General features: G+C 22.2%; 1 protein-coding gene and 1 non-coding gene across 2 annotated transcripts in view; both read right to left on the bottom strand.

Annotated features, from left to right (window-relative positions):
- Positions 1–12891, bottom strand: part of LOC122504148 (muscle-specific protein 20-like) — a 63778-nt gene that overhangs the window by 38715 nt on the left and 12172 nt on the right. The window contains exon 2 of the mRNA XM_043615078.1: positions 6055–6136. Coding sequence (XP_043471013.1) covers positions 6055–6136 — 82 coding nt within the window. The remainder of the gene's footprint in view (positions 1–6054; positions 6137–12891) is intronic.
- On the bottom strand, positions 8332–8472 carry LOC122504186. Its single transcript, XR_006301813.1, has one exon. It is a non-coding gene; the product is annotated as a U4 spliceosomal RNA (small nuclear RNA).

Here is a 12891-nt window from a genome sequence, read left to right as displayed (position 1 = left end):
AAAAATTTAATTAAAAATTTAATAAAGAATAAAATAAAGAACTTTTTATTTGTTTAAAATAAATTTTATTTATTTTAAATAAAATTTTCTTTGTTTCAAATAAATTTTATTTGGTTTAAATAAAATTTTATTTGTTTGAAATAAATTTTATTTGGTTTAAATAAAATTTTATTTAGCTCAAATATATGTTTTATTTATGTCGAATAAAAATTTGATTTAAAGCAAATAAAAAGTCTAGTTGATTCTCAGACAAATATACGTTTATTTAAGTAAAATAAAATATATTTGGTTTAAATAATATTTTTCTCTGGGTGCATGTCAGGTGCGACTGCTGATGCGTGATCGATCAAGGGAAACCAGGAGGTCACTCCATCGTGGGAGCTTTCCGTTTTCGAAGGAATCCCCACCCCCTCTGAGGTCAGAGGTGAGGATGAACTTTCTAGAGGGGATTCGCGAACTTAATGAGTGGGGGTGGCTTAGTCGTTTGGCCACCTCCATTCTATCTTCGTTACCACCAGGATGACAGTTTAAAGGTAGAGCCTCATTAGTTCATAACACAAAATTCCGAAACCATAATTTTTTTATATCATATATCAAGAAAAGCACATTAAAATTCTTCTTCTTCTTTTTCTCCTAGAATTTATCGAAAATAAATAAATAATTAAACCACAAAATTTCTTTTTCTCACAGGAATATGAATATTGATATTAGAACTATATTAATAACATATACTTTTTAACTAACATTTACCTGACAATAACAACAATTTCATAATATTCAATACTAGTTGTACTATAGCCCTATTATAATTTTTAAAGTAGTTTAAAATTTCAACAAACATGATGTTAATATTTCTCATACCAATCAGGAGTAATTTTTATCAAATTCTTTTTATCAACTTTTATTCTTGTTATCAATTTCTCACATTAGTTTTTACAAGACATTATTATTTAAAAAAAAAAAAAAAAGAGTGAGAATAATAATAATGCTCCTATATCTGAATGTGCGCGGCGGCATTGAGATATGAGAAAATTGACTGGCTTTCATTTTGTGATAACATTTCGATTACGACAACGTCGATTGCGTCGACGCTCGGCATGTTTAGAACATCAGGATTCTATGTTAACAGTAGGGGTTGAATGTGTCCTAAAAATTTCACGTGCGATTTTACGAGGGTGACGTAACGAAGCGCGCGTTCTGATAGGGAAGCATAACATAAAGGAGGGAAATCATCCCCTCTAGATAGAGCGCATTCAGGGGTGGAACGTTCATTCATCCCTCTTCTCTACACGTACCATTTATAATATATCCTTTCACCGCGTGTATTCTATTATATTTTCCTGCACTCAACGTTTATGTATACACCCAGAGAAATGGTATATTTGTCTCAGAACCAACTAGACTTTTTATTTGTTTGAAATAAATTTTATTTGGTTTAAATAAAATTTTATTTATCTCAAATATATGTTTTATTTGTGTCGAATAAAATTTTTATTTAAAAGAAATAAAAAGTCTAGTTGGTTCTGAGACAAATATACGTTTATTTAACTCAAATAAAATATATTTGGTTTAAATAATATTTTTCTCTGGGTGTATACTTTACACCCGCAATTCAAATTTAATTTAAATTCAAATTAATTCAATTAAAAATTCAAATCTTTCGACATTTGACTTTTTAAAATAATAACAATAAAAGTAATTAAAAAATAAAGATAATTGTCCTACACCCAGAGAAATGGTATATTTGTCTCAGAACCAACTAGACTTTTTATTTGTTTCAAATAAATTTTATTTAGTTTAAATAAAAATTTATTTGGCTCAAATATATGTTTTATTTATGTCGAATAAAATTTTTAATTAAAACAAATAAAAAGTCTAGTTGCGGTTCTGAGACAAAAATACGTTTATTTAACTCAAATAAAATATATTTGGTTTAAATAATATTTTTCTCTGGGTGTACGGACTGATAAGAAAATTAATTGATTCAAGTATTCGATTATACTTATCTATTATAAAAAAAAATGTATTTATACGGTTCCTAGGGCAAATGAGCCCTCCAAGGAATATTTCCTTCAATCAAATAATTTTTATTTAAATCAAATCAATTTTATTTAAACTATTAATTTCAGTATTTCAAACAAATACCATTTAATTATCACACATAAAAAGAAATTACTAGTCTGCACCTAGAGAAATGGTATATTTGTCTCAGAACCAACTAGACTTTTTATTTGATTCAAATAAATTTTATTTGATTTAAATAAAATTTTATTTGACTCAAATATATGTTTTATTTATGTCGAACAAAATTTTTGATTTAAAAGAAATAAAAAATCTACACCCAGAGAAAAATATTATTTAAACCAAATATATTTTATTTGAGTTAAATAAACGTATATTTGTCTCAGAACCAACTAGACTTTTTATTTCTTTTAAATAAAAATTTTATTCGACACAAATAAAACATATATTTGAGATAAATAAAATTTTATTTAAACCTAAGAAAATTTAATTGAAACAAATAAAAAATCTAGTTGGTTCTGAGACAAATATACCATTTCTCTGGGTGTAGTTGGTTCTGAGACAAATATACATTTATTTAACTGAAATAAAATATATTAGGTTTAAATAATATTTTCCTCTGGGTGTAATCGTCAAATAAATATTTACTTCAATCAAACAATATTTTTTAAACCAAATAATTGAATTTAAATAAAAATTTCACTATATTTAAAGCAAATACCATTTACACCCACACCCGCAGAGAAAAATATTGTTTAAACCAAATATATTTTATTTGAGTTAAATAAACGTGTATTTGTCTCAGAACTAACTAGGTTATTTTTTTCTTTTAAATAAAAATTTTATTCGACATAAATAAAATTTTTATGAGAATGAAGTAAAATTTTATTTAAAACAAATAAAATTTATTTAAACCAAATAAAATTTATTTGAAACAAATAAAAAGTCTAGTTGGTTCTGAGACAAATATACCATTTTTTTTAGTGCAGAGAAAATATATTTTTGACTTAGAGACAACTAGACTTTTTATGTTTTTATTTGACTCAAATAAATTTCATTTGCTTTAAATGAAAAAATTTATCTGATTCAAATAAAAGTATTATTTATGTCTAAAAAAATTTTAATTTAAAACAAATAAATAAGCTAGTTTGCTCTGAGACAAATATACTTTTATTTAAATAAAAGAAAATATATTTGGTTTAAATAAAATTTTTCTCTAGGTGTAATTGACTTGAAAATTATTTGCCTATATATTACACCCAGAAAAAAAAGATATTTGACTTTGAACGAACTAGACTTTATATGTTAAAATTAACTTTATATTTTTTTTTTATTTAAATGAATTTTATTTAATTCAAAAAGGATTTTACTTTACTCAAATGAAAATCTTATTTGTGTCGAATTAAATTTTTATTTAAAAGAAATAATTTATTAGGCTTTGTGCACCTAGAGAAAAATATTATTTGAACCCAATATATTTTATTTGACTTAAATAAACGTATATTATTTGTCTCAGAACCAACTAGACTTTTTATTTGTTTTAGATAATATTTTTATTCGACATAAATAAAACATATATTTAAATCAAATAAAATTTATTCCAAACAAATAAAAAGTCTAGTTGGTTTTGAGCTAAATATACCATTTTTCTGGGTGTAAGGAATATATCGTTATATTTAACTGAAATAAATTATATTTGATTCAAATAGAAGTTTTATTACTTGAAATAAATAATTTTTATATAAATCAAATAAATTTTATTTGAACGAATAATTTCACTATTTTATGCAAATATAATTTAATTTTAATTTACTTGAATAAAAATTATATTTGAAAGAAATAAATTATCTCTTATCAATAAATATTTACTTGAATCAAATAATACCTATAGTTATTTAAATCAAATAACTTTTATTTCAACTGTATTTCAATCAAATACCATTTAAGTATAACATATATAAAAAAAATTATTTGATATAAATACATCCAATGAAAAATTTTATTTAAACCAAATATATTTTATTTGAGTTAAATAAATGTATATTTGTCTCAGAGCCAACTTGGTTAATTATTTGTTTTAAATAAATATTTTTATCGACATAAATAAACTTTTTATTAGCTTTAAATAAATTTTATTTCGTTCAAATAAAATTTTATTTACTTCATTCACATAAAAATTTTATTTGTGTCAATTAAAATTTTTATTTTAAACAAATAAAAAGTCTAATTGGTTCTGATTGTGAGACAAATATATACGTTTATTTAACTCAAATAAAATATATTTGTTTTAAATAATATTTTTCTCTGGGTGTAATAAACATTTTTTTTAGATGCATTGAAAATTGCATTTAAACCAAATATAATTTATCTGATTCAAATAAAAGTTGATACTTGTCTCAAAGCCAAGTAGAATATTTATTTATTTAAGAAAAAAATTATCCGACACAAATATAATTTTTATTTGAACCAAATAAAATTTGTCAAAAATACATTTTTGGAAAAAAAACATTTTAAATATGAACCATATATAAAATTTATTTGAATTAAATAAAATTTATTTCTAACAAATAAATTTATTTCTGTCTGTGAAATATTCGATATAGAAAAGAATCAAAAAATAAAAATAAATTTTAAAAATAAAAAATTGAAACATGCCCTAAAGACATTTAACCTTTCCGACGTCACACTTCTTGACGTCTTTATCGGGATTTTATGCCACTGAAGAGTAAATATCTCATCGTCTCTTGAAAATTCTTGGGGGATGATAATAACCCAATATATTTTTCACATGTTTACGATCAGGAATTTATAAACCTCCCTCAATTCTGACACGTCAATATATTTTAAATATATTAAACAAAATCCATTTCTCCCAGTGAGAAAAAAAAAGAAACCTTTTTATCCGGATAACAGAAAATCTTAATTACCAGTAACATTAAAGAAAAGATTTGTCAATATATAAATTATTTTACGATATAAAAATCATTATATATTTATTCAAATAAATATATTTAAATAAATATTTTGTAAATTAATTATTTACCATTGACAAATAAATATTAACAATAAAAATTTACTATTTTTTTTTAAATCAGACATTTTTTTTGTCTCGCTCTATAAAATTTGGAAAAAAAAATAAAATTTATCAACACTTGTACATACGTATGGGCTTTAAGATCAATGGCTTGAATGCTTGAATTTTAATTGGCTAATTGAAGGACGGACTACAACTTGTAATAATCAAAGGGCTTGCAGTACTATTCTGCCTCCGACGAACAGGATTCCATACGATAGCGAAGTTATCTACCAGCGGGGGTGTAATATCAATATAACTATAGGGGTGCTTTCAGAGGGTGCGAAAATCAATATGTTACACTTCGTCCAATCGCGTTCAAGAAAGCCTTATCAGTTTGAGAGCGATAATACTCTTTCCGATTTCGATTTTTCGCCCATTCACTTTCGTAAAAATTGGTAAAAATTCAAGTCCTTCTGTATTTTTGTAAAATATTCAAAGCCTTTTTTCAAAATATTAAAAAGAAGCTATAAAAATTATAATAATTTTAAATTTTTATGTAGCGAATCGATAAATATTTTTCGGTTCCCTCTCCAAATTTAAATCAGTTCAAATTTTAACATTTTAATCAATAACAACTGATTTGGAAGCAATAAAATGTTTTTGCTTGCAAAAATTTTTATTTGCTTTCAAATCAGTTAAAATTTTGTTTACTAATATGACTTCCTTTTTGCTTTTAAATTTGCTAAAAATTAATAAAATTAATGATTTTTTTTTTGTTATGATGGTCTTTTTTCAAATTAATTAAAATTTATATTTATTAATTTATTCATCAGTAAAAAAATTTGTTTACTGATAAATCAGTAAATTTTAACTGATTTGAAATTAAAAAAAAAAACAGTCACCGATTCAAATCGATTAAAATTTTATACAATTGATTCAGATTTAGAGAGATCATTTTATAAACTTTAGTATCGATTTGAAAAAAATAAAAATGTAATAAACAAGAAAAAACTCACCAGGAGGAAATCTCTCTCCAATAACTCTTTCGATCCATTGTTGAGCTTCTGCTTCTTGTTCAGGTTCACGCTTTCCTGCAACCTAAAAATATTTTCCAAATATTAAATATAAACTAAAAATAAATATTTAATAAATTATCAGTAATAATTTACAAATTATAAATACAATGAAAAAAAATTATTTTATTCAATTAACCGATTGCTTGTCTACTATCAAATAAATATTTACTTTAATCAAAGAATTTTTATATTTAAGTCAATTAAATTGTATTTTAACCAATTTTTCAGTATTTGAACCAAATCAAATAAAAAATACTTCCTCTATGAGGAAGTAATTTATTGATTTAAATAAAAATTATTTGATTTAAGTAAATATTTATTTGACAATTATTGTCAAATACATATTTACTTGAATCAAATAATTGTTATTTAAATTGTCTATTAATTATATAGACAAATAATTGATTATTTTAATCAAATAAATTTTTTTTCAGTGTATTTTGTTTCTTTTTAATTTAATGTTCTAAAGATTATTTAAATTACTTAAGTTAATAACAAAAATTAATCAAACAAAATTGTTTTCAAATAAAATTAATAATTATTCAGTGCAAATGCGTCTTTAAAAATAATTTAACTCATAATTCACTAGAATTCAATTTGATTACCAATAACTGTTAATTTTTTAATAATAAATTTAAAGGATTTATTTGTAATAATGTGTATAAGAAGATAACAGGACAAAAAATCCAATCCAAAAAATCTAAGAAATAAAATGCAAAATAAAAATGTCCAAAGTTAAAAAATCCAAAATAAATAAAAACGTCCAAAACAAATAGTGAAAGTGAAAAAGACACTTTTTTACTTTTTACACTATATAAAATCGAAATTTAAAATGATAAAATTGCAGGATTTTAATTATTTACATAAATAATAAAATTCTGCACAAAAATTCAATTATTTCCATAAATAGAAAATTTCTTCACCAAAAATTCAATTATTTTCATAAATAAAATAATTTCTAGTAAAATTTCAATCGTTCTTTAAAATTTTTAAAACAATTATTCCAAGAAATACAATTATTTTCAACAAATTTGATAAAATTCCCTATACAAAAATTCAATTATTTTCAAAATCTTAATTTTTTTCATTGGATTTTTAATTTCTTTGGACTTTTTGATCAGGACAAAAAATCCAAAAAAATAAGACCAAAGTGAAACTATTTTTTTTTTTTACTTTTTTGGATTTCATTTACTTTGGATTTTTAATTAGATTTTTAAATTAACAAAAATTGAAATAATAAAATTTAATAAAATTGTCAAATAACTTCGAAACGTTTCAATTTATTATTTTGAGAAATTTGAAAAATGCCCTATATACTTTATCAATATGACTATTGCGTTATCATGAGAACGTTGAATGTATTACGTGCGGATAAAAAATACTTTTTACTAAAATAACCTAAAAGCGTCACTGAAATTAATTTTATTTTGACGTTTGTCCAACAAATAAGTTAATTAAAAATCGTCAACCTTCAGAACCAGAAATTACGAAACAAAAATTAATATTCCTGTTATATGTGTTTTTATTACACCCAGAGAAAAGATATATTTGACTCAGAACCAACTAGACTTTTTATTTATTTTCATACAAATTCTATTTGGATTAAATAAAATTTCATTTGTTTCAAATAAAAGTTTAATTATTATTATGAATATTGTTAGTTATTTTTTAATTCGAAAATTCACGGTATACAGTTTGTAATGTTACACCCAGAGAATAATGTTTTATTTTAACCAAATATAATTTAAGTCAAATAAAAGTATATTTGTCACAGAGCTCATTAAATTATTTATTTTAAATAAAAATTTTACTTAGTACGAATATAATTTTTTATTTGAACCAAATAAAATTTATTTCAAACAAATAAATAATTTAATAAGCTCTGAGTCAATTATATCTTTCTTCCGGGTGTACATAATAATTTTTATTGACTTTCGTAATAAAATAATTTTTTTAAAAAGTAAATTAAATCAAATTAACGAATAATTTAAATAACAGCAACAAAAATTTACTTTTGTAAAAAAAACAGAATTACAGAATAAATAAATAGAAGAAAATGATAAAAATAAAAGAAGATAGTGAAATAAAAAAAATTGAAAAGAATAGAAAAAACAGAAAAGAATGAAAAAATAAAAAGAATATAGGAAAAAATAGAAGAAAATAAAAAAATTCAAAAGCTGCAAGAAAGAAAATTTTATTTTTCGAATGAATTATCAGTTTCCGTAGAAACTTTCAAAAATTGCCGTAGCCGATGATATTTCACATCGTCTTGGCGGGGTATTGGTAAAAGTTTTCAACTAGCAATAATCGCACCTCGGTAGAACCTCATTGGTTACGATATCGCCACTGCGCAAAGCTGATGAGACTGTCGTTCAGTCTTCTACTTATACTCTGCCCAAGCGGAGTCGTGTGCGAGAAAAATAAACGAGAAGGACCTCTGGCGGGGAACTTGGAAACTTTCCCCCTCTCTCAATGAACATCTGCCACGCATTTTAAACAGAGAACTTCATTCGAATACAACTAATTCAGTGCAATATTGCTAAACACGTATTCTTTTGCACGATAAAGCTTTCCTTACGGTCATATTCGATAAATGAAGTATTAGGAAATCATGAACGTCAAGTTACAACACGTCCCGTAATCTACTTTATTAATAAAAAAAAATATATTTCCACTTTATCATTTCATTTCTGATAATTATTTGTGAATATAGACGAAGTAAATAAAAAGAAATATTTTTAACATTCTTTTGCAATTGTTATTGAAATTTTGTTATCACGTTAATTAAATTAATTAAATCGCATTAAACTTAACGAATTTAAAAAAATAATTAAAAATAATTAAAATAATTTTTAAATATTTACTTGAATCAAATAAATTTTATTCAAGGCAAATAAATTGTATATTTGGCACAATTTCAGTATTTGTAACAAATAACATTTAATTACTTCAATAAAAATTGTTTGATTCAAGTAAATATTTGATAATAAACAAATAATCGATTATTTGAATCAAATAAATTTTCTTCCAGTTTACTATAATATTTAATATTAAATATTACAATAAATATGTAATAATAAATATTCAGTAAATAATTTGTATTAAATATAACTACTAAATTCGATATATAAATATTCAAAATGATTATAAAATACAATTTAAAAGTAGATAATTTTAATTTTTGTCAATTAAAAATTGCATTATATTTTTATATTTTTGCACAATATAAACTAACATTTTTTTTTACATCATTTGCAAGTGAAAAAAAATACTGAAAGTTTTTTTCTGCATACTAAAAGTTTACTGTTTGTACGATTAAGCTGGAAATAGTATATCAGGAAAGAAGAAGGAATCTAAACTCAGCGATGTTCTCACAAATATAAAATGGCCTGAATCCAGGAATTACGACGCGTTCGCTTATCGACCTATTCATTTGGCATTTATCCATCAAATTTACAAATTTTCTTAACTCTTTATTTCTTGCAAAACACACCAACTTGTTTGTTCTTGAATTTCTCCAGGGTTATGACAATTTTACAAAACTATTCATTCAAAAATGAATCCTTGAGAAAAAAAAATAATATTTCGACATTTTTGACCTCAGAGTAAAATAAAAATTACAAAAAAAAAAATAATAATTTTTTACTTATCAAATTTTTTTAATTTGCAATAAATAAAAATATTTATGTAATATTTATTTATACGAATTTTACGAAATATTTTATGAATTTTTTTATATGAGAATAATAAGTAGGTATTATTGAATTATTAATTATTATTATAAATATAATTAAAATTCTATTTATTAATGCTAATAATATATTACAAATTAACTATACTCGAGAAATAAAATTAATTTGATTCAAATAAACGAATACATACTTATCTGTTATATAAATATTTATTTGTATTAAATAATTTTTATTTAAGTCAATTAAATGGTATTTGCTCCAAAAACTGAAATTAGTGGTTCAAATAGAATGTTTTTGGTTTAAATAAAAATTATTTGATTCAAGTACACCCAGAGAAAAATATTATTTAAACCAAATATATTTTATTTGAGTTAAATAAACGTATATTTGTCTCAGAACCAACTAGACTTTTTATTACTTTTAAATAAAAATTTTATTCGACACAAATAAAACATATATTTGAGATAAATAAAATTTTATTTAAACCAAATAAAATTTATTTCAAACAAATAAAAAGTCTAGTTGGTTCTGAGACAAATATACCATTTCTCTGGGTGTAAATGTTTATTTGATAACAAACAAGCAATTTATTTATATCAAATAATTTTCATGTCAATTAAATGGTATTTGCTTCAAATACTGAAAATATTGGTTCAAACACCCAGAGAAAAATTTTATTTAAACCAAATATATTTTATTTAAGTTAAATAAACGTATATTTGTCTCAGAACCAATTAGATTTTTTATTGGTTTTAAATAAAAAATTTTATTCGACATAAATAAAACATATTTGAGACAAATAAAATTTTATTTAAACCAAATAAAATTTATTTGCAACAAATAAAAAGTCTAGTCGCAGTTCTGAATCAAATATATCATATTTTTGGGGGAGAATACAATGTATTTGATTTAAATAAAAATTATTCGATTCAAGTAAATATTTATTTGATAAAAGACAAATATTCGGTTATTTAAATCCAAAAAAAATTTTTTCGGTGTTAATTAATAGGTTTTATGTATAATAAATTGCAACTCTAATCTACATCATATATAGGAATCGGATATTATGACCTATTTTGCAATCTAATTATGAACTAAAAGCAAACGAGCTTTCCAACTAAATTAATTTTATACTCCATGTTTTCACTTCCTCGAATTTAAACCAAAAAGATTTAATGAGACAATATAAACTATTATTATTACCAGAATTAATGATAATAATTTTGTTGCTCATTGCCTTAAAATAACCATCACTTTTTTTTTATTGTATACATTGGTATAAATTTTCAATGGTTTGAATTAAAATAAAAACAAAAAAATTAATAGAAACATTTTTTTACCACTATATATGAAATGATATTAAATAAAAAATAAAGATTCAATTTTTACGCGATGAAGCTCAAAATATAATTTCTTTAAATACTTATATACAAAAATATAGTTGAACTGGTGGCAAAAGATATAAATCTCGCGGTTTATTGATAGAAAACATCGAATGCTTTTAGCGTAATATGATAATGTCACTCTAATATGGATTATCCATTTTATAAGCCTTTCAAATTTTTATGAATATTTCTCTCCACTTTTTCCTTCTCTCCAAATCTAAATCTTTATCTACTCTTTTTTTTACTAAAATGTTAGAAAAAAATTTCAGCAGAAAAAAATTACTGAATTTTTCAGAATTTTATATAAACTTTTTCGAAACTTCAACTTTAACAAAAATTTCAATTAAAATCTTTTTCAAATTAACTAATTAATGAAAATTTTAATTATAACTCTTTCGAAATTAAATCATTCTGAGATGAGTGTAGCTCAAACCTTTTAAACCAGTGAAAAATAATTTATTTGATTCAAATAATCTTGTCTATTATAATAGACAAGATTATTTGAATCAAATAAATATTTACTTGAATCAAATAATTTTCATTTAAGAAAATTAAATTATATTTGAACCACTAATTTCAGTATTTGAAGCACACCCGGAGAAATTATATATTTCACTCAGAACCAACTAAACTTTTTATTTGTTTCAAATAAATTTTATTTCGTTTAAATGAAATTTTATTTGACTCAAATATATGTTTCATTTATGTCGAATAAAATTGTTATTTAAAACAAATAAAAATTCTAATTGGTTCTGAGACAAATATACGTTTATTTAACTGAAATAAAATATATTTGGTTTAAATAACATTTTTCTCTGGGTGTAAACAAATGTTTGGTAAACTGTACACCCAGAGAAAATTTATATTTGAATTAAATAGGTACAATTTATTTGAGTTAAAGAAATGTAAATTTGTATCAGAGCCTATCAAATTATTTATTTCTTTGAAATAAACAATCATTCTATTTGACAAAAATAAAATTTTTATTTGAATTAAGTAAATTTTATTTGAACCAAGTAAAATTTATTTGAAACACATAAATTAAATAAAATTAATAAATAACCAAGTTGACTCTGAGACAAATATACTTTTATTTAACTCAAATAAATTATATTTGGTTTCAATAAAATTTTTCTCTGGGTGCATATAAGCAAGTAAAATTTTATTTGAACCAAACAAAATTTATTTGAGTCAAATAAAATTATATTTGTCACAGAATCAACTATGTTATTTATTTCTTTTAAATAAAAAATTTATTTGACATAAATAAAACGTATATTTGAGACAAATAAAATTTTATTTAATCCAAATAAAATTTATTTGAAACAAGTAAAAAGTCAAGTTGGTTCTGATGAGTTAATTATATCTTTTCTCTGGGTGTACTAAACTGTTCATTTGTTTTAAATAACACTTTTCATTTGAATCAAATAAAATTTCTTTGAATGAATAATTTAAAATTTGAAAAAAATATATTTTATTCAAATAACCATAATTAGTTGTCTATTAGCAAATAAAAATTTATTTGAATCAGATAATTTACATTTCAGTCAATTACATAGTATTTGATTCAAATACTGGAAAAATTTATTTAAATACACGCAGAGAAATTGTATATTTTTCTCAGAACCAACTAGACTTTTTATTTGTTTCAAATAAATTTTATTTGGTTTAAATAAAATTTTATTTGCCTCAAATATATG

Source organism: Leptopilina heterotoma, unplaced genomic scaffold (assembly GCF_015476425.1).
Source record: "Leptopilina heterotoma isolate Lh14 unplaced genomic scaffold, ASM1547642v1 Lhet_281, whole genome shotgun sequence".
Classification (NCBI taxonomy): Eukaryota; Metazoa; Arthropoda; class Insecta; order Hymenoptera; family Figitidae; genus Leptopilina; species Leptopilina heterotoma.
This window is presented reverse-complemented; position numbering and strand designations above follow the sequence as displayed.